Source organism: Tachysurus vachellii, chromosome 1 (genome assembly GCF_030014155.1).
Source record: "Tachysurus vachellii isolate PV-2020 chromosome 1, HZAU_Pvac_v1, whole genome shotgun sequence".
NCBI lineage: Eukaryota > Metazoa > Chordata > Actinopteri > Siluriformes > Bagridae > Tachysurus > Tachysurus vachellii.
Window position 1 is genome coordinate 3093909 of NC_083460.1, and position 23045 is coordinate 3116953.

The window sequence follows — 23045 nt, forward strand, 5'->3', positions numbered from 1 at the left end:
CTAAATATTGTGACTTTGTTTTCCTCCTAACATCTGGCGAGAGAGGGAAGAGGGAAGAGAGAAGGATATATGAGAGCTTGTCATTTATGAATGAAGCTTTATGAAATCCAGAGGCAGAAAGGAAAGTTGATCACATTTTCTTCCCCACGTGTGCCATCTACATGCTCAGGCGCTTTTTGTTTTTCTTCCCTTCCCCTCTGTTTGTTCTTGTTTCTGCCACGATTACGACTGGAACGAAGACGAGGCCACAATTTACTCATCAGAGTGTAAAACTTACACGTGGTAAGTCATAGAGAAGTGAAATAAAAATAAGTCGTTTCAGTCTTGAACCGATTAGAGAGAGAAAACATCCTTTTTTTTTTTCACACGTGTACAAAATAAAGCTGTTCCGGATTAAACGGCGTTTTAAACACCGGTGACGTCTCGAGTGTCCTTTCGCCAGGTGAAGCCGTTAAATACATCTAATACACTGTAGAAGTGGCCCTCTGTCATCTGTTCACTAACAATTTGGTAATCTGATACTAAGAAATATGGCTTTGGTTCTCACCAGCAGCTTTTCCGTGCCCCTTGGGTCTCCACGAACTGCCAGGAGTGATTAGGTGTTTTAAAAAAAGCCGAAGTCGGACCGTGGATTGGATCAGAAGTGCGAGTACATATGGAGTCCATCAGCCCGGCGTAGGCCGCTGCCCGCTCCTCTTACTGATGATGAGTAATTGAGCAGCCGCCTGCTTTTGTTCAGAATGTAAGCGTGTCGTTTCAGTGAAGCTCAGTCTGGTGCCCAAGGTGTCTATTTTCTACACGTTACTGAGAGCTGGAGGTAAACACTGAGGCCTCAGAGTCCCTCTGGTTTAAATAGATGGTATAAAGATGGAGGAGATGCTGAGCTTCTCATAATGGAAGTTAAGCCTCTATGGTCTCTAGGATTTTTCGTCCTGAGTATTTATTGCTTTCAGAATTTACCATCTTGAATATTTATCCTTCTGTGTATTTATTATTTTGAGTATTTATCTTCCTGAGTATTTATTATGTTCAGTATTCATCCTCATGAGTATTTATTATCCTGAGTTTTTATCCTCCTGATAATGTATGTTTCTTCCTGTGCATTTACCATCCTGAGTATTTATGGTCCTTAGTATTCATCATCCTGAGAATTGATTATCTAAAATATTTACCACCTTCGTTATTAACCATGGGGGGGCACGGTGGCTTAGTGGTTAGCACGTTCGCCTCACACCTCCAGGGTTGGGGGTTCGATTCCCGCCTCCACCTTGTGTGTGTGGAGTTTGCATGTTCTCCCCGTGCCTCGGGGGTTTCCTCCGGGTACTCCGGTTTCCTCCCCCGGTCCAAAGACATGCATGGTAGGTTGATTGGCATCTCTGGAAAATTGTCTGTAGTGTGTGAGTGTGTGAGTGAATGAGTGTGTGTGTGTGCCCTGTGATGGGTTGGCACTCCGTCCAGGGTGTATCCTGCCTTGATGCCCGATGACGCCTGAGATAGGCACAGGCTCCCCGTGACCCGAGGTAGTTCGGATAAGCGGTAGAAGATGAATGAATTATTAACCATTCAGAGTATTTGTCCTGAGTATTTATTCTTTTTTGTATTGAGTATTTTTCAAGCTACATATTTATCAGTATTTACAGTCCTGGGTGTTTATTGTACATTTAAATTTACATTATTTGGCAGACCCCTTTATCCAGAGGCACTATTATTTATCTCATTTATACAGCTAAGAAACTGAGGGTTAAGGGTTTTGGGATTCAAACTCATGACCTTCTGATCGGTAGCCCAACATCTTAACCACTGATTTCCCAAATGTACCGTGCTGCAGTATTGTGTATGGCACCGTGGTTCCGTCCAACCGGTGCAGTAACAGATTTATCCTTAGAGGCTCTTTTCATTCGCAAAGCCTGTTTTTGTCACCACAGTTTGGACCAGCATTTATTTTCAGAGCTCGTCCAGCTGTTGACGTGTGTGAGGGCTTAACCTAAACAGCTGTGGTTGAGGAGGCCCTGTTCGTAACGGTGGCCCGTTGGCAGCGCCGGCAGGGTTAGAAGCCCACAGAGTGCACGATTTCTCACACAGACGTGTTACAAAGCGGCTCGGTGTCAAGTAGCTACAAGCTGAAGTGACGTGAGCTCATGGTAATGGATGTAGAAATGAGGCACAACATTCTGTAATGTGTTTTTATTAATCAGGGGAAAAAAATCCGCGCGATTCATCACGCGGAGCGCTAATTTATTTCTAACGCGGCTTAAAAGACGCACGTCAAATATTTTACCCGTTATGTCAACAAGTTGAAGGATTTTAACAACACTTTTCTTGTCTGTACTCAAAACTTCAAAACCAGAATTTCCTTCGTTAGTCTTTTTTTTTTCTCTCTGCTTTGGTTTTATGCTTCACTGCAGTGTTTGGAGTTCTGTACTTTCCTCTCTGTAAATGATTACAAAACTCATGCAGACTTTGTTGCAATCCAAAAATTTTGGATCCTGTCTGTCAGAACATCTGCGACTGAAGCTTGAACTTTTCATTTAGTGTTTAGTGTACAGTAATAATCAGGATAAAGTACAGACCACTAAATTAAATTGCTTTGCCTTTAATTTGATCTACTGTTTGATGCAAAATACAGGATGAAAAAGGGTTATTTTTAAATCTTAATTCTTAGTCTTTTTATTTTTTCAATTATCTGTTTATTTCTCTATGTTGTTATTCTCACTCTCTTTCACTCATTTTCTACCGCTTATCCGAACTACCTCGGGTCACGGGGAGCCTGTGCCTATCTCAGGCGTCATCTGGCATCGAGGCAGGATACACCCTGGATGGAGTGCCAACCCATCGCAGGGCACACACACACACACACACACACTCTCATTCACTCACACACTCACACACTACAGACAATTTTCCAGAGATGCCAATCAACCTACCATGCATGTCTTTGGACCGGGGGAGGAAACCGGAGTACCCGGAGGAAACCCCCGAGGCACGGGGAGAACATGCAAACTCCACACACACAAGTTGGAGGCGGGAATCGAACCCCCAACCCTGGAGGTGTGAGCCGAACGTGCTAACCACTAAGCCACCGTGCCCCCCCTCTATGTAGTTATTTTTTAATTTAATTAATTTATTCAATTATTTATTTATTAATTTGTTTAATTCTAAAGAGGAAAGAAGTCTGGAAAAAAAAACATAAAACCTCCTTTATTTAAGATATTTTAACAAGTGATTTTTCTTCTTATTATTTATTTATTTATTTATTTATTTTCTTACTTATTTTATTGCATTTAGGTGGTGTGTGGTTCACGTTTCATCCATTTAACCTGGTTTTAACTTCCATTACTTTCTTTCTGCTAATTAATATTAAAATAATTCTTTGAAATGCTCAAATTTTTCTTTATTGTAAAATATAATCGTTTTCATTTGGCAGAACTTTACCGGCATCTGCTGTCATTTCCTTGGTGTCTAAATAAAGAAGTCATTTCTAATATCCAAGACTTCCTTCTCTCTACTCATGTGATATTATGGAGCTTACGGTATGTAATGAAAATCTGTAACGAATCACTGCTGAATGTCTGACTGCCGTAATTCCAGCATATATAGTTACCCGAACGTCCTTCTAACGTTTTTTTCCACAGAATAATGTTCTGCAGAACATAGCAGAACCCACAGGCCCGGTTCTCCTTTTATCCGCTCTGTCTATTCTACGGTTTGACTTCAAACCTTTGTAACCATGTTTGTTTGTTTTGGTGATGTTATTTATCTCAGTGTTTCCTGTGTTCCAGGGAGCCACAGTGAAACGGGACGTGTTGACTGGTGCCCTCGTCGTGGCTCGCGTTATGAGAGGAGGAGCTGCAGACAGAAGCGGTGGGAAAAGCTGTGGCTCTTCTGTGTGCATCATTTCATGTGTGATGAAATAACTAAATGAAAAACTTTGTAGTTCTGTTCTTAGACCTTATTTTGTACCCTCCTGCAACTCGATGTTAGCTCATGGCCTTTTTGGTTCAGGTCTTATCCATGAAGGTGATGAACTCAGGGAGGTCAATGGAGTCCCAATGCAAGACAAGAACCCTGAGGAGATCATCCCTATCCTGGTACAATGGGGTTAGTTTTAGGAGTTTGTTGAGGTTAAGGGTTAGAAGTTATTGTTAAAGGGTTAGAGATAGGAGTTAGGTGTTAAGGGTTAGGGGTTAGGAGTTAGTGTTAAAGAAAGGACTGGATTAGGGTTGGGGTTAAGATAGGATTAGGGTTGGGGTTAAGGGTTAAGGGATAGAGTTAGGGGTTAAGAGTTAGGGGTTAGAGTTTGGAGTTAGAGGTTAGGGGTTAGGAGTTAGGGGTTAGAGTTAGGAGTTAGGGGTTAGAGTTTGGAGTTAGGGGTTAGGAGTTAGGGTTAGGGGTTAGAGAAAGGAGTTAAGGTTAGGGGTTAAAGGTTAGTGTTAGGGATTAGAATTTAGGGGTTAGGGGTTAAAGTTTGGAGTTAGGGGTTAGGAGTTAGGTTTGGGGTTAAGGGCTAGAGGTAGGAGTTAGGGTTAGGGATTGGGGTGAGGCTTTATGGGTTAAGTTTTAAAGGCAGGAGTTAGGGATTAGGATTTAGGCTTAAGGTTAAGTGTTAGGGGTTGGGGCTAGGGTAAAGGGTTAACGTTTAGTGTTAGGGTTTAGGGTCACTGTGGTTATGCTTTTTCTTGCTTGTTTGACCCACGTCTCTTTTTTCTATTTATTTCCTTGTGGGATTCGTTGCATGATTCTGTATTAACTTTGTAAGCTTTTACTGGAACAGCATCTCACTTTCCATTCTTTCAGGCGCAGTCGGACGGGGCCGTAACCTTCAAAGTCATCCCAGGCACCAAAGACCAGCTGGAACCGGACGACACCGAGGTAACACTCATCCTATTGTCGGGATTACAGCTTTCAGAAAGCTATGATTCCATTGCGGTATTAATCTGAACCCAATGAAAGGATGGTGTGGTGTTAAGGAGCGGTTTGTGAGTTGTAGGTCTTCGTCAGGGCGATGTTTGACTACCATCCGGAAAAGGACCCTGCTATTCCGTGTAAGGAAGCTGGGTTGGAGTTCTGGAGAGGGGATGTGCTGCAGATTGTCAGTCAGGAAGATGATACTTGGTGGCAGGCAAGAAGGATTGCTGATGCTAACCCTCGAGCTGGACTCATCCCATCACGGCAGCTTCAGGAGAGGTAACCACGTAAAGTCGCTACTCTCATTTCTCTCAATTCATTAGTTCATGGTTTTATATATATATATATACTGAATGTTAGCTGGCTTATTAGCAAATATATCTCTTGATTTTAATGTTAGCTGGCTTATTAGCAAACAGGGTTTTACTAACACAGTCTGATTTTGTATCTCAAAGTTAGCATGCTAACTAACTGGTTTTAATGTTAGCAACCTTACTTAACGCAAGCTAGTTAAAAGTAGCTAACATTTTAAGTTTGTTTTAATCATAGCTACAGGGTAAATGTTAGCTTGGATTGATAGCAAACATGGTTACTGGCTTTAATCATGTTAGCTTTTAGCTTACGACTGAATTTATCTACTGATTATAATCTCAGCTAGAGTTTAAAAGTTAATCTCAATGCTGTCTTGCTACCAAACGTAGTTGTCGACTGGTTTTAAAGTTAGCTGGCTTGACTACTGCTTTTAATCGCACACTATAAGGGAACTCGATTTTTCTCCAGATGATTTTCATGAAATATGTAAGTGTTGGTGCGCTGCTCCTGGAAAACACGTGTACTCTGGCATTCTGCTGCGATGTCAAGTGTCAGACGAGCAAAGCCCAGCGCTGCAGTTTCAGGAGAACCCGATCTTAATCTGATCTCAATCCCTGCTCCTCTCATCACCAGAGGATACACAGTCAGGGGCTGAACGATATGCACGAACACTCAGTCAAAAAGAGAAAAAAACAGAAGGTCTCGCGAGCCCCACAAATGCATCGTCATCCACATTTTCAGAGCTCCATCTGTTATATCCGGACAGGCTCGAACCGGCCAACAAACCACGACAGGAATCTCTCAGGTTGGAATTTTTCTTCGGGTCACTATTCTTGTGTCCGTCCATCCAAATCAAGTAATCAAAAAGTCATGGCACAGGTGCTGATGCACTCTGGACACACTCTTGCTCTCTCTCTCTCTCTCTCTCTCTCTTTCTCTTTCTCTCTCTGAGTGGATGGAAAATCAGGTCTCGCTCAGAAGACGATGATGATGTGCATCACAGATCTGGAGCTTTGAGAAACAGCGACTTGGCAGAGATCAGCAGCGTTCCGAACGCAGGAGAAGATTGAAAGAGCCGTGAATCGAGACCTTTGTGTTTTAGTTCTGCTCGAAAGAAGTGTGAAATGTGATACGCAAAATGGAGCTGGCTGTAAACGTCACATTTTCAGACGTGACTCTTTCACTGTCTCTATAGTATCTCTCTCTCTCACTGTATCTCTCTCTCTCTCTCTCTCTCTCTCTCTCTCTCTCTCTCTCTCTCTTTTCAGGAGAGCGGTGTTACAGAGACTCAAGGCACTGTTTCAGACGTCCAGAGCTCTGAAGTTAAACTCCGGTAACACCATAATAACAAATATAGACAATTTCCAGAAATTTCCACCAACCACTATCTATCCACAGCCATGACCATTAAACAACATGATATATCCTTAAAATAAAGGTTAATTCTAAAAATATTAAAGGTTTATTGATTGTAATAAACATGTTTTATTTTATAATAAATGAAAAAAATGCTTTATACAGTAGAATTTTTTTTTTTGCTGTATTTTCATTGCTCCTTTTTGCAAAGTTCGAGCAAAGCAAACACCACTTTAAATCATAATAATAATAAAAATAATAATTCTCAAAAATGTTTGGCTGCATCTGCCGAGTTTCGAGTGGCTGAGATTGAGATATGGGCTGAGAGACGGATGTGTGTGTGTGTGTGTGTGTGTGTGTGTGTGATCCAGAGCTCTCGTGATTCGATGATTCGTTGAATAACCCCACAGAGCAGAAGTGCTGTAAATCCCAGCGGCTCTGCTGGACACATTAAGTGTTTTACTGTGTGTGAACAACGTGTCCACGGTGAGAGCTCAGAAAGATGTGCACACGAAGGCCGCGAGGATTAGCGTCGCGTCGCGAGCGACCTCGCCGATCACAGCAGTCTGAGCCCGGCGTTTACAGCTAAAGACTTCTGCATGGAGTCACTTAAGAGGCGTTTAAAGTGATCGAATTCCCAAGCCGTAACCGTCTTGCGTTAATGGCTGACAGATGGGTTGCTGCTGTGTTAGTGCTTATACGTATAAATATACATTAATACGCATTCTCTCTCTCTCCGTCTCAGCCTCTCTGACCGATCTACATATACACCGTTCTCCGTTCTGATTGGTCCGAATCACAGGTTTACTGTATATTAACAAACCAATTGTTTTTTTACTGCAAAATGTCACTTTTGTTTGTGAAAATGTGTGTTTATTATTTATAAGAGGAGTCTCCAGTGTGGGGGGCACGGTGGCTTAGTGGTTAGCACGTTCGTCTCACACCTCCAGGGTTGGGGGTTCGATTCCCGCCTCCGCCTTGTGTGTGTGGAGTTTGCATGTTCTCCCCGTGCCTCGGGGGTTTCCTCCGGGTACTCCGGTTTCCTCCCCCAGTCCAAAGACATGCATGGTAGGTTGATTGGCATCTCTGGAAAATTGTTCGTAGTGTGTGATTGCTTGAGTGAATGAGAGTGTGTGTGTGTGCCCTGCGATGGGTTGGCACTCCGTCCAGGGTGTATCCTGCCTTGATGCCCGATGACGCCTGAGACAGGCACAGGCTCCCCGTGACCCGAGGTAGTTCAGATAAGCGGTAGAAGACGAGTGAGAGAGAGTCTCCAGTGTCAGAGGTAAAGCTCCACACGAAAGTCTTCAGAAAGACGGAGACTTTTTTGTTTTTGTTTCTCTGTAACACGACAAGCTGAGGACGCAAAAGCTTTACACATTACATTTACAGCATTTGGCAGATGCTCTTATCCAGAGCGAGTTACATTATATCTCTCTTTCAATAAAACTGAGCAATTGAAGATCAACCTGTGAGGACCTGGGAGTCAAGCTCACAACCTTCCGATTGGTTTTCCAACACCGCCGACGACCGTATTTACATCTCAAAACGCCATCTGAATCTCACCTTGAGAAGGTTTAACCCGAGTTCCCATGACTCACAGGCTTGTTGTTTATCGACACTATCTGTCACAGAAATAAAAACGAAGCAGCCACCTCACCTCATCAATCAATCCCCACCGTGTAATCATTCTGCCAGTGATGGCATTCTGACGTCCTATATTTGGAACATGACAGAGAGCGACTGAAGGCATACAGTAACAGCGAGAATCTGCGCCAGACACCTCTCAACCAGGCTGCTCTGTCATTTCCTGACCCTCTTGGATGTAAACAACGTAATGATAGATGGGCTCGTGAGGGATGAAGGCTTTAAAGAAGGGGGAAAAAAGCTGAGAGAGAGAGAAAGAGAGAGAGAGATGGATTATTTTAGATGAGGAAGAACATGGTTTAATGTCACAGAAAGAGAAGGCTTACTGGAAGGCCGGAGCTCATGGTGTGTGGGCTCGGTCGGGGCAAGCAGTCGACATTCGAACCTGAGGTACTGTAATGAAGTGGCTATGGTGGCTTGTCGGAAATAACCGGTTTGCTGTGAGTCACTTTGACTCTTCTTACTTCACCTGGAGTTCATGAAAGTGTGTGGCTCTGTTTGAGGGCGGTTAAAGCGGAGAGAGTCGCTTCCAACATCTGGCATCTGTATTTTGACCCAGCTGTATGTTTGTGTGTGTGTGCATGTATGTGTGTGTGTGTGAGTGTGCATGTATGTGTGTGTATGTATTTGTGTGTGTGTGTGAGAGAGTGTGTATGCATGTATGTGTATGTATGTGTCTCCATGTATGTTTTTGTGTGTGTGCATTGTGTGTGCATGTGTGTGTGAGCATGTGTGTATGTGTGTTTGTGTGAGTGTACGCGCATGTATGTGTGAGTGTGTGTGTGCATATTTGTGTGTGTATATTTGTGTGTGTGCATGTGTGTGTGTGTATGTGTGTGTGTATGTGTGCTTGTGTGAGTGTACGCGCATGTATGTGTGAGTGTGTGTGCACACGTACTGTATCTTTGTGTGTGTGAGAGTGTGTGTGAGAGAGTGTGTGCACATGTGTCTTTGTTTGTGTGTGTGTATGTGTGTTTGTGTGATTGTACGCGCATGTGTGTGTGAGTGTGTGTGTGCATATTTGTGTGTGCATGTGTGTGTGAGCATGTGTGTATGTGTGTGTATGTGTGTTTGTGTTAGTGTACGCGCATGTATGCGTGAGTGTGTGTGTGCACACATACTGTATCTTTGTGTGTGTAAGAGTGTGTGTGAGAGTGTGTGCACATGTATCTTTGTGTGTGTGTATGTGTGTTTGTGTGATTGTACGGGCACGTGTGTGTGAGTGTGTGTGTATGTGTGTTTGTGTGATTGTACGTGCACGTGTGTGTGAGTGTGTGTGTATGTGTGTTTGTGTGATTGTACGCGCATGTGTTTGTGAGTGTGTGTGCATGTGTTTGAGTGTGTGTACACACATATCTTTGTGTGTGTGAGAGTGTGTGTGAGTGTGTGAACATGTATCTTTGTTTGTGTGTGTGTGTGTATATATGTGTGTTTGTGTGATTGTACGCGCATGTGTGTGTGTGTGTTTGTGTGATTGTACGCGCATGTGTGTGAGTGTGTGTGCATGTGTTTTTGCGCGTGTAAGTGTGTGAGAGTGTGTGTACACACATATCTTTGTGTGTGAGAGTGTGTGTGAGTGTGTGTGTGCACACATATCTTTGTGTGTGTGTGTGTGTGTGTGTGTGTGTGTTTATTTATGTATTCCATCGTCCCGTGGATTCCTCTGATGACTTTACGACGATTCTGAACATCTGAATATTCCAGATAAAAGCAGATCTGCTACGACGTCACTGTTGAATCTCAAATCAGAATTCGATTCATTTTCTAGAGCAGCAGCTGACAGTAAAATCTGGCCGCCAAGATTTATATTAATGTGTTCCTTCGAATATGTAACGGTTCCTATAGTAACAGCACGGACTATAGAAAAACACTGCATGTAAACGAAGCCTAATATTAAGCAGATTAAGGAAATGTTGTTACTTGACAAAGGAAAAAAAAATGACAGTTGAAATGGTGACGTTTTGAGTCAGGAGATGTTTAGAGAAGGTTTATGGGCGGAGTCTCCACTGTCAGGGCTTTGTATGAGAGTGGGATTTATTAGGACATTACAAACCTCTCAGGCTGATGGTTCGAATCCTGTCTCCTTTTGGTGTGGGCGGAGTTAGAATGTGATGTAGGCTGATTTCCATCTCTAAATTGTATGTAGAATGTGAAGGTGTGTGTGTGTTGTGTGTGTGTGAGAGAGAGTGTGTGTCATGGCAAGTCATCCAGGCTGTCCCCTTACCTGTGTCCCCTGGGGCTTATCTCCTGCTTATAGTTTCCCTGAGAAGATGGATAGAGGAATGGATATATGAACAGATGGATTGATGAATGGATTGAGGGAGGGCTGGATGGATGGATGAATTAATGGATGGAGGAATGGATGGAGGGATGGATGAATGGATGGATGAATGTATTGATGGATGGATGAATGAATGGATACAGGGATGGATGAATGGATGGATGAATGTATTGCTGGATGGAGGGCTGGATGGATGAATGAGTTAATGGATGGAGGGTTGAATGAATGGATAGAGGGATGGATGAATGGGTGGATGAATGAATGGATACAGGGATGGATGAATGGATGCAGGAATGTATTGATGGATGTTGGGCTGGATGGATGGATGAGTTAATGGATGGAGGGATGAAAGAATGGATAGAGGGATGGATGAATGGGTGGGTGGAGGGATGGGTGAATGGATGGATGAATGAATGGATACAGGGATGGATGAATGAATGGATGAATGTATTGATGGATGGATGAATGAATGGATACAGGGATGGATGAATGGATGGATGAATGTATTGATGGATGGATGAATGAATGGATACAGGGAGGGATGAATGTATTGCTGGATGGAGGGCTGGATGGATGGATGAGTTAATGGATGGGGGATGAATGAATGGATAGAGGGATGGATGAATGGGTGGATGGATGAATGGATGGATGAATGAATGGATACAGGGATGAATGAATGGATGAATGTATTGATGGATGGATGAATGAATGGGTACAGGGAAGGATGAAAGGATGGATGAATGTATTGCTGGATGGATGAATGAATGGATACAGGGATGGATGGATGAATGTATTGATGGATGGATGAATGAATGGATACAGGGATGGATGAATGGATGGATGAATGTATTGATGGATGGATGAATGAATGGATACAGGGATGGATGAATGTATTGCTGGATGGAGGGCTGGATGGATGGATGAGTTAATGGATGGGGGATGAATGAATGGATAGAGGGATGGATGAATGGGTGGATGGATGAATGGATGGATGAATGAATGGATACAGGGATGAATGAATGGATGAATGTATTGATGGATGGATGAATGAATGGATACAGGGATGGATGAAAGGATGGATGAATGTATTGCTGGATGGATGAATGAATGGATACAGGGATGGATGGATGAATGTATTGATGGATGGATGAATGAATGGATACAGGGATGGATGAATGGATGGATGAATGTATTGATGGATGGATGAATGAATGGATACAGGGATGGATGAATGTATTGCTGGATGGAGGGCTGGATGGATGGATGAGTTAATGGATGGGGGATGAATGAATGGATAGAGGGATGGATGAATGGGTGGATGGATGAATGGATGGATGGATGAATGAATGGATACAGGGATGGATGAATGGATGGAGGAATGTATTGATGGATGGATGAATGTATTGATGGATGGATGAATGAATGGATACAGGGATGGATGAATGGATGAATGTATTGATGGATGGATGAATGAATGGATACAGGGAGGGATGAATGAATGGATGAATGTATTGCTGGATGGATGAATGAATGGATACAGGGATGGATGGATGAATGTATTGATGGATGGATGAATGAATGGATACAGGGATGGATGAATGGATGGATGAATGTATTGATGGATGGATGAATGAATGGATACAGGGAGGGATGAATGTATTGCTGGATGGAGGGCTGGATGGATGGATGAGTTAATGGATGGGGGATGAATGAATGGATAGAGGGATGGATGAATGGGTGGATGGATGAATGGATGGATGAATGAATGGATACAGGGATGAATGAATGGATGAATGTATTGATGGATGGATGAATGAATGGGTACAGGGAAGGATGAAAGGATGGATGAATGTATTGCTGGATGGATGAATGAATGGATACAGGGATGGATGGATGAATGTATTGATGGATGGATGAATGAATGGATACAGGGATGGATGAATGGATGGATGAATGTATTGATGGATGGATGAATGAATGGATACAGGGATGGATGAATGTATTGCTGGATGGAGGGCTGGATGGATGGATGAGTTAATGGATGGGGGATGAATGAATGGATAGAGGGATGGATGAATGGGTGGATGGATGAATGGATGGATGAATGAATGGATACAGGGATGAATGAATGGATGAATGTATTGATGGATGGATGAATGAATGGGTACAGGGATGGATGAAAGGATGGATGAATGTATTGCTGGATGGATGAATGAATGGATACAGGGATGGATGGATGAATGTATTGATGGATGGATGAATGAATGGATACAGGGATGGATGAATGGATGGATGAATGTATTGATGGATGGATGAATGAATGGATAAAGGGATGGATGAATGTATTGCTGGATGGAGGGCTGGATGGATGGATGAGTTAATGGATGGGGGATGAATGAATGGATAGAGGGATGGATGAATGGGTGGATGGATGAATGAATGGATACAGGGATGAATGAATGGATGAATGTATTGATGGATGGATGAATGAATGGGTACAGGGAAGGATGAAAGGATGGATGAATGTATTGCTGGATGGATGAATGAATGGATACAGGGATGGATGGATGAATGTATTGATGGATGGATGAATGAATGGATACAGGGATGGATGAATGGATGGATGGATGAATGAATGGATACAGGGATGGATGAATGTATTGCTGGATGGAGGGCTGGATGGATGGATGAGTTAATGGATGGGGGATGAATGAATGGATAGAGGGATGGATGAATGGGTGGATGGATGAATGGATGGATGAATGAATGGATACAGGGATGGATGAATGGATGGAGGAATGTATTGATGGATGGATGGAATATTTCCATTGTATTATAATTTCCTATAAATTCACATCATGTTCTATTTTATTTCCTACTTCCTGTAAAGAAAACTACAATAAAACATCAAATTCTGAAGCTTTAGCTGTTAAATTAACGACATTCATCCCAGAGTCTCAGCAGCGAGCTCCATCTTTTCCAGCTTGGATACCTGAGTGCTGTAAATGACTTCTGATGGAATAAATATTTATCCTTCTCTTATTTATTTAAACCTTCATTTATTGCCTTAAACCAACTCTTTAATCAAATGTATCGTAGCTCATTATGTTCGAATTCGACTATAAGATTGATTTTGGTCCTGAAACGTAAAACGATACGTAGAACTGCTAAAAGAAGAACTTTGTCTTTTCTACTCATGCTGAACAGACGATGATGAAGGTAATCTGTCATTCTTTCACCTTCACATCACACCTCCTTTGCTCACCTCTAATTATGTCGCTTTGTAGAAGCCAACATTCTGTTTTCCTATTTAAGCTTAGACAAAAATTTATAACTAGTAACTCCTCCTAGGGCTTTCAGACCACATGCACCAAATTCCGATATGTTATAAACCCTGGTCTGAAGTTTGTTGCTATTACTTTTCTAAGCGATCCGAGTACCAGTACTTCAGGTACCGGGTCTCAAATGCCCCTTTTCCACCGAGGCAGTTTGAGTGCTGGTTCGGAGCCTAATTTAGAACCAATTCTTTCTTTTTTGACAGCCAAAGCACCGGCTCTGAACCAGGAAATGTGGTTCTTAAGTAGCACCAAAACGTTGCTGGTCTAGACTTAAGAACCGCTTGTGTCAGGGGCTGTGGGTGGGGCTGTGGGCGGGGCTACTGTTAGCGCATTTCATAATATATCTTAAGTATACTAATGTTTAATACACTTTTACTTTTACCGCGATATGATACATTATCAGCACACATGATAGTAAGTAGCTACATGCTAAGGCTAACTTTTTTCTGTGTTAATGATAAAATAACGTTATGTACTTTCTCGATAACAACCTCCTTTTATACAGATTACATGGAGCTGCACGTACACGTTCCGCCATACACTAGGTGTATTGTATAAACTTTACAAATCTAGTTTTCCACTGTTTCCCTTTAAAATAATAAAAAATAACGAATATTAATTCGCTTTACAGATTTGCAGCATAAAAACAATATGATCTAGATTTAAGTCAATATTTTCTAGCAGATAGACTGAAGTTTATCGAAGGGTTACATCATGTTCAGTGTAGTCATGTGACTCCTGGATAAGGTCAATAAACTGAACCTTTTCCTTCTTTCCTTCTTTCCTTCTGTCCTTATCCTCTCTAAGTGTGAAATATACAGTCCTTCTTCTTTAACCCTGTAATAATCAATTCTTCAGTCATGTTTATTTTTTCTGTCTTTACAAGAAGATGCAGATTACGTGGCTATACATGGAATACACCTCGGTGAGAAACATTTCTGTCTTGAATCGTATGACTTTCACACTTATGGCTTCCTGTTTATCGTATAAATCTAAAATCCCACCTCAACCCTGATGTTCTTCTTAAAGATTTTTTTTTTTAACTGGACTCCTGTGCACTTAAATGCTACAACAGAGCTTCATTAATGCTGCTTAATCTTCCCCATGGCACCTATCCATCTCATGATACATTTGTCCTTTCAAAGCTGCTGGACATTCTCATTAGTTCTTGATTTATGTCGATCTGGTTTGAGTATTCATGTTAATTTGGAGGTCTTTAATAGCTCCAGACTGGGTGCTTTGCTCTGGTCCATTGGTGATAAAGAGCCTCAGCGAGCAGGAGCAGGGTGAGTGAAGCGAAACAGCCAGGCAACAGTATGAGTAAAGCAGAGAGGTTTTTTTTTTTTTTTTTTTTTTGCTTGCTGGCGAAACATCAGCTTGTCCACAGCAAATCTCAGGCACGGACGCGATGGCCAAGCTCGCATCAATCCCACAGCGACCCCTTTAAGAAAACATGCTTAAGGCATTACTACGTGGCCGGCATGTGACGGGCTCATTCCGGGGTAGGCCAAAACGCTGTGATTTATCGCACTGATGGTTTAGGAACTACGTGATGGAAAACTGCACGATGCTTTTTTGACGCATACGGAGAGCTTTTTCTGGTAGCAACAATCTTCTATAAATTTGTCTTTGAAGCAGCGTTTTATACAGAGATCGTAGCGACGCAACCAGATACGACACAGAGCATGGTGGAGAATGCGAAGGGTCACGGAAAAGGGGTGGGTGGGTGGGATATTTAAGAGAAAGCAAAAGAAACCTGGAAAAGGTATCAGCAGATCCCAATAAGGTCCAGACATGGAAAACATTAAAAAAAAAAAAAAAAGGCAGTATTTACAAACCAGATTATTTAATCAGTATGCAGTCTAACAGGAGCCAAGACACTAATGCACGGTTCAGCAGTCCAGATTGCTTCTCTATTTCTCCAGATCCTTTGGATGATTTCAGTGTCAGGTAGCCGCAGCATGTGCGCATTAGTGCGCCGAGTCTGGGTAGAAGACAACCCAAAGGGCTTCATTCACAAGATAATGGCTTTACCATGCAGGCTGATGCAATCGATAAGTTACGGTCACTTGTTCATTTTTTTATCTGAAGCCAATGACGGATGAACTTCGCGGAGAAGCGTCACGTGGACTTCGAATTAAGACGTATCATTTCATATCGACGCTTTATTTTCTGCATTTTAGTAAACCAGACCGGATTCCACAAAATGGGATGTGGTGTCTGTCTGCTTTTGTTCGTTCTTGAGTTCTGGGTTAAAGCGATGCTGGTGATGTAATAGAGCTCAGCTGCCAAGCTAAAGGTAGACAAGGGTAGCAGGAGAAGCTCAGGTCTACTGTATCGGAACTAATCCAATATGATTCATTTGGAGACTCTTTTTTTACTAGCTGTGTGAGTCTCCATCTTTCAGAAGATAAAAAACACATCATAATATGTGGAATATATGATACGCAAAATTGTCCCTTTAAACAAGCCATGATTCGATATATTTCAGAAGGATTCAATTTAATTTGTTTCAGGTGAAGTTCAATATGATTCAGAACTAAATCAATATGATTCATTTGGAGACTCTTTTTTTACTAGCTGTGTGAGCTTCCATCTTTCAGAAGATAAAAAACACATCATAATATGTGGAATATATGATACGCAAAATTGTCCCTTTAAACAAGCCATGATTCGATATATTTCAGAAGGATTCAATTTAATTTGTTTCAGGTGAAATTCAATATGATTCAGAACTAAATCAATATGATTCATTTGGAGACTCTTTTTTTACTAGCTGTGTGAGCCTCCATCTTTCAGAAGATAAAAAACACATCATAATATGTGGAATATATGATACGCAAAATTGTCCCTTTAAACAAGCCATGATTCGATATATTTCAGAAGGATTCAATTTAATTTGTTTCAGGTGAAATTCAATATGATTCAGAACTAAATCAATATGATTCATTTGGAGACTCTTTTTTTACTAGCTGTGTGAGCCTCCATCTTTCAGAAGATAAAAAACACATCATAATATGTGGAATATATGATACGCAAAATTGTCCCTTTAAACAAGCCATGATTCGATATATTTCAGTAGGATTCAATTTAATTTGATTCAGGCCCAATTCAATATGATTCAGTTGGAGACTATTCTTTCTGGGGATGTGAATCTCTCTTTTTCAGAAGATACAATGCACATCATGACATGTGTTATATATGATAAAATACGAAAAAATTGTCTCTTTAATCAAGCCAGGATTCAATACATTTCTACAAGATTTTTTTTTATTTCAGACTCAATTCAAAATGATTCAGTTTTTCTTAGTGAGGATGGGATTCTCTCGTTTTCAGAAGTCACAATACCTGGTATATGTTATACGATACAGAAAACGGTACCTTTAGCTATGATTTGATACGTTTTTAACACAATTCATTTAATTCAAGCCCAATCCAATATGAATAGACTCTTTTTCATTGAGGTATGAATCATTGTCAGCCAAAACAACATACAAGTCAATACACAGTATGTTATACAATACAAATCCAGATAAATTTAACCGGTGACATTTTGATATACTTCAGTATGATTCGTTTTATTTAATCCAGGACTGATAACTTATGAGAAACGTTTTTACTATGGATATGAATCTTTCTCTTTCAGAAGATACGATTCACATCACAGTATAAAGTATATGATACATTCTGAAAAATCTTTTTTTTTTCTATGTTCTCTTGGAGCACCATCTCATGCAGGAGTTCAGTATTCAGTAAGAAACCAAAGCGAACTGAAGAACCTCTCGTTTTAAAACGAGTCATTCTTTCTGTTCCTTCATTAGATCTTGCCTTTTTTTTCTTTTTTACCTTGTTGCCTTTAAAAATCCACAGTTTCCACGATATACTGTATGTTCGCTGTCTTCCATGTTCTCCTGCATGCTCTCGAGGTCATTACATGAGGAACCTGATCCAAAACACCAACATTTCTCTAGCGTATAATAAGAGAGCAAGACGGTTCTACCCACGGATCCCTTCAGACGCTGTTCCACTGAGCTTCACTTCGGCTTTTTTCCCACAATCGTGTGGTGAGAGCTCAGCTTTGGTGCAGGCCATGCGTGAAGCAGACACAAGCCTCGCCAGTTGGGTTGGCGTATCTTCTAGTTGTTGCTGTTTATGGAAACCAATTGTGTGGCCTGGTCTCTGGACATGTCTGGAAGAAGCGTTTGGTCAGACTCTCAGTCATAATCATGTCATGATCACCATTCAGCAGCTGGTGCAAGGATCCAGAGGCTCCAGCATGTTTTAGTAAACTTTTTTTTCAAAAAGTGATACAGTTATACCTCGAGATACAAATTTAATTTGTTACGTGACTTTGCTCGTATCTCAATTTGCACGAATCTCAAAACAATTTTCCCCATTTAAATGAATTGAAATCCCATTAATCCGTTCCAGCTCGCAAAATTCCGCTCCAGTTGTTTTGTTTGTGTGTTTTGAATATGAAAAATGTTCAGTACCTGTATTTATAAATGACAAATATTGTATAAAAACATACAGTAATAAAAGAGAAGGTTAAAAAAATAAACTGGTTTTACTTTACGGAAGATGCGTAGAGGTTGAGGGAGGAGTAAACAGGCGGAGGAGTAAACAGGAGGAGGAGTTAGGAGGAATTACACTTTCACTTTCGTTCACTTACTCGCTACTGTACACTCTTAATGCTACTTTACACTTAAATGGAACTTAACTAAACTTCACTAAAATTAACGAACTTAAATCAAGCATCGCATTAGTTCTGGCAGGCCACGTGGTCGAGCGTGCATCAGCTGTTAATCAGCTGTCCACAACGCGCACCAATCCGGTTACGACATCCATATTACCCGACCATTTAAATTCCCATTCATTGAGCTGCTCTAGCGCTTCGCTGCTGCCGCGATCTAAACTCCCTCCTCCAACCCCGACTCCACCATGCCGGAAACCGTGTTTGTTGTACCAGTTTACGTCATAAATCTCCACATATTTTTCTCTCCCTCTCTTTGTACTTGTTTAATTATTTATTTATCCATTCATTCATTTATTACTTTCCAAAAACGTGTAAGTGAGCAAATCTAATACTATGCATGATTAGTGGTTCTGTTATACGGGGGGTTTATTCTATTTTCTAGTCGCTGCTCTCCGCGCTCTGACCACGCATGCGCACGGATGGGTGAGTGGATTTTTGCCCAGAACAGAACCATATCGCCAACACTAACTGTATACATCATCTAATAATTTTTCAAAGTTTCAAATTTTCATTTGACAAAGTGGTCCTGGTGAGAACTGAAATTCTCTTAACTTAACTGAACTCAATTGCTACAATTTCTGTTTTCTTTACATTAATTTAGTTTAATTTTCTTCATCGCTTTTCTCTTCACTTTTTTTTTACCTTTTTTGTCACTCTTTCCTCACTAACATCTGCCGGTTGTTTTAATAAAAACCTGTCCGGTCGCATATCAGATGCGGTGTAGTCGCACAAGTTAAATATTTTAACGGTTCCAACGCTTAAAACGGATCCGAAAATTACGGATCCTCAGATGGTCGTCACCTCACGCAGCGCCTTTGTGACTCTCCATAGGAAATGAATGACTTCCTGTTTATCGACCGTCGTTTGTCGTGTGCAGTGGAAAGGCAGCTTTAACCGAGTGAGACGCGGGAAGCTGAGGCGGGGAAACAGAGCACACGTGGTTGTTGGGGATCTTTGTTTCGGCGGCGGCGGCTCGGATGCTCGTATCTCAAAAATTTGCTCGTATCCAGGCCCGGCTCCACGAGTTGGCCTGGCCCACCCAATCAGAGGCTTGGCCCAGCCTGGCCCCACACCACATAACAGCCAATCACAAAATTGGTGCGATATTCAATTCAGCTCGAGATACGTTATTTTCTAATTTCTGCCCAAACCCCTTTTCCCCCTCCTAGACAGACAGACAGACTTAGCTCATTCATTCACATTCACGCAACCTTTGAGGTAAACGGACGTGCTTATAAAGCAATAAACGACAGTCACAGTAACTTTATTAGAACTGTTAGTGAACTTGATTAACACTCTATATACAGTATAGCCTAATAAAATACAACATGTACAGATTTCTTGTTCCGAAAGGACAAAAGAAAACCACTTTAGCTCTCCAGGACACAGCTACCACCTCCTCGTCCATTTGCGGCAATGAGGTCGGAGAAATGGATGAGTCGAGTTCATCTTCAGCTTCCGATGGTGTCAAAAGCACAAATACACCCACTCAAAGATGCAGCAATTCTGTCCCGAATGATTTAAACAGGGCGAATCCTTACCAGCCGGTTCTGAAATCATACCCCCGAACTCTTTTTGGAGGGAGAGAGAGATGTTTTTCGGCCACTTGGTATCAGGCTTGAATATTCTGTTAAAACTATAGACATGAGAGATTAGAGCATTAAAGATATCCCCCCCAATCTGACCGGCCCACCTGGAATATCACTTGGCCCACCTTTCATCTCATATCTGGAGCCGGGCCTGCTCGTATCTCAAGGCAAATATTTGGTCGAATCACAGCTCGTATCTCAAAAAATTGTGATAGAAAGCACAAAGCACTCGTGTGTCAAAGCACTCGTATCTCGAGGCATCACTGTAATCTGTATCAGTTTAATGCTCCATGTGTATCCGGATCTGGATCTGGATTTGGGTTTAATTGGACCTACAAGCTTTTTTTTTTTCAGTATGGTTCTGAAGTTCTGGACCATCAGGTACATCACTCTTGGCTTGATATGATATTTTCTTTAGTCTAGTGCCATAAGAACTAGTTCTAAGCACCACATTATGCATGAAACTTACGGTGTTTATTTCTCCAGGCATCATGTCGCAACGACTCGTCTGCCAAACTTCTTAACCAGGTTTGAAAAGGTGTTTGGTCGGCCGTCTGAACCGTTCCCACGTCGCACGTCACGTTCAAGAACTGAAAAGATCTGAAAAGCCAAAAAGCGCTCGTGTCGTTTTCTCGAGCACGTGTCAGTGTGCATTTCAGCGTCGTGAACAAAATCTCCTGTATGCTTTTCCTTGAAATGGTTTGTCTCAGTGTGCTCACTTATAATCCAGGATTATGTCAAAAAAAAAAAAAAAACACCCACAGGTTAGAAAAAAAAAAAAGTGGCACGGAGAAAGAAGAACAGCTATCTGGAGAGCAATTCACTCAGTGAGGGAATCAATCTACACAGATTACAAATATATATATATATAATAATTTTGGAGTCCTGGTTTAATTACTCTCCTGTCAGTGCTCGCTAACCTCAGATTTATTTGTGCAGAAGCTGTCTAGCCTCGAGGCCCGGTTGTTATTCTCCGTGCAGGACAGAGATTTCTGGAACAGTTTAAGGGATTCAGTTAGATTGATATCGGTGTGACCAATCAGCCGTGGATTTGTGCTGCGGCTCTGCGCTAGCGCGAGTGTGAGACATGCTCGACATGTGTTCATCGGCCTGTGGAAGAGCGCCAGGCTCACGCACACACCAAGCTGAATAGCTGATGCTTTTTCGAGCAGACCAGATTCAAAAGGAAAAATCCACCCCGAACACGTTATGTATGTTTTTGGTTTTTTTTTATGTGTGTGTCACGCTGATGTCAGGTCACGTTTTGGCTCTTAACGCGGTTACAAGAGCAGAAAGGTTTCGCTTGATTTAATCTCCTGAAAACGGAAGAGTTGCCTCTGCATCACTGTCTTTATATAGAAATGCAGTATGAAAGAAATCCTATTGTGTTGCTATCAGCAGACAGTGGAATGGCATTGTGGGTAATAACAAGTGTGTTGTCATTGACGAAGGTAACGTGTTTTGTACACGTGTATACTGTAGGGCAGGAGAGCTTGGCTGAGGATTAAAGCACTGCTGCATCTTTAGCTAGAAATGAAGTGAGGTATAAATTCCAATTTGCTGCTTTGAGCAGTGGGGCACTGTGGATTACTGGTTAGCACGTTCGCCTCACACCTCCAGGGTTGGGGGTTCGATTCCCGCCTCCGCCTTGTGTGTGTGGAGTTTGCATGTTCTCCCCGTGCCTCGGGGGTTTCCTCCGGGTACTCCGGTTTCCTCCCCCGGTCCAAAGACATGCATGGTAGGTTGATTGGCATCTCTGGAAAATTGTCCGTAGTGTGTGATTGCGTGAGTGAATGAGTGTGTGTGTGTGTGCCCTGCGATGGGTTGGCACTTCGTCCAGGGTGTATCCTGCCTTGATGCCCAATGACGCCTGAGATACGCACAGGCTCCCCGTGACCCGAGGTAGTTCGGATAAGCGGTAGAAGATGAGTGAGTGAGAATGAGAGTGCTTTCAGCAGGTAATCGAACGGCATCGTGGGTAATGACGACTTTTGAAAGCTGATCTGTTTTAGACAAGGAGATCAGAGAGCTTGGCTGAGAAGGATTAAAGCGCATCTACATCGCTCTCTTTATTTAGAAATGGTATATATAGTAATGAAAAAAAAACACTGTCGCTATCAGCAGGTTGTCGAACGGCATTGTGGGTAATGATAAATGTGATATCACTCGATGAAGGTGAGGAGAACAGCGAGCTTTTCTCAGGAGGATTAAAGCACCGCCGCATCGCTTTTGTTATATAGACATGCAGTGAGGTATAAATCCCACTCTGCCGCTTTCAGCAGACAGTCGAACGGCATTGTGGGTAATGTAGGAAACCGTATCAGTTCATTCTAATATACATCGTTCCGTGTGGAGTTTTCCTTTTTTTATGTAACGTGGAAAATCTCGGTTTAAAAGACTATTTATATATACATGTAAAGGGATACATATTTGGCCATATTCGTCATCCTACAATAAAATTAGTAACATGATCCTCTTCCTGATTCATGCGCCGCTTTCCGAACGTCCAGACTATAGGTTACGTTTATATTGCCGAGTTGTACAGTACATCAACTTTACGAGATCAGAGCAGCGAGAAACTCTGATGCTCCTTGCAGCTTGCGCTCTCGCGGTTTTCTTATGTTGTGGAAAGTTTTTTCAGAGTGATGTGACTAGTTCCTTTCCTTTCCATTTCCAAAAGCTCTGAAAGAATCCTTCGAAGCACAGGCAAACATTTTGTACCCGTTAATCACGGCGTTAGCAGCCAGATGCAGCGTATCGAGTGTCTTCGCATAGAGCTGGCGGTTAAGGACGAGGATTTGTCACCATTAAATGGCAATCAGTGTCTTGTGTGTCACGCTAATCTTTCTGCATGGAGTGCT

At 42.0% G+C, this 23045-nt stretch overlaps 1 protein-coding gene across 1 annotated transcript in view; it reads left to right on the forward strand.

Moving 5' to 3' along the window:
* mpp7b (MAGUK p55 scaffold protein 7b) overlaps positions 1-23045 on the forward strand; it is a 61004-nt gene that overhangs the window by 14664 nt on the left and 23295 nt on the right. Inside the window, exons 6-12 of the mRNA XM_060866002.1 lie at positions 3780-3861; positions 4003-4088; positions 4795-4869; positions 4988-5184; positions 6486-6550; positions 13709-13720; positions 14726-14764. Of these exons, the coding sequence (XP_060721985.1) occupies positions 3780-3861; positions 4003-4088; positions 4795-4869; positions 4988-5184; positions 6486-6550; positions 13709-13720; positions 14726-14764 (556 nt within the window). The remainder of the gene's footprint in view (positions 1-3779; positions 3862-4002; positions 4089-4794; positions 4870-4987; positions 5185-6485; positions 6551-13708; positions 13721-14725; positions 14765-23045) is intronic.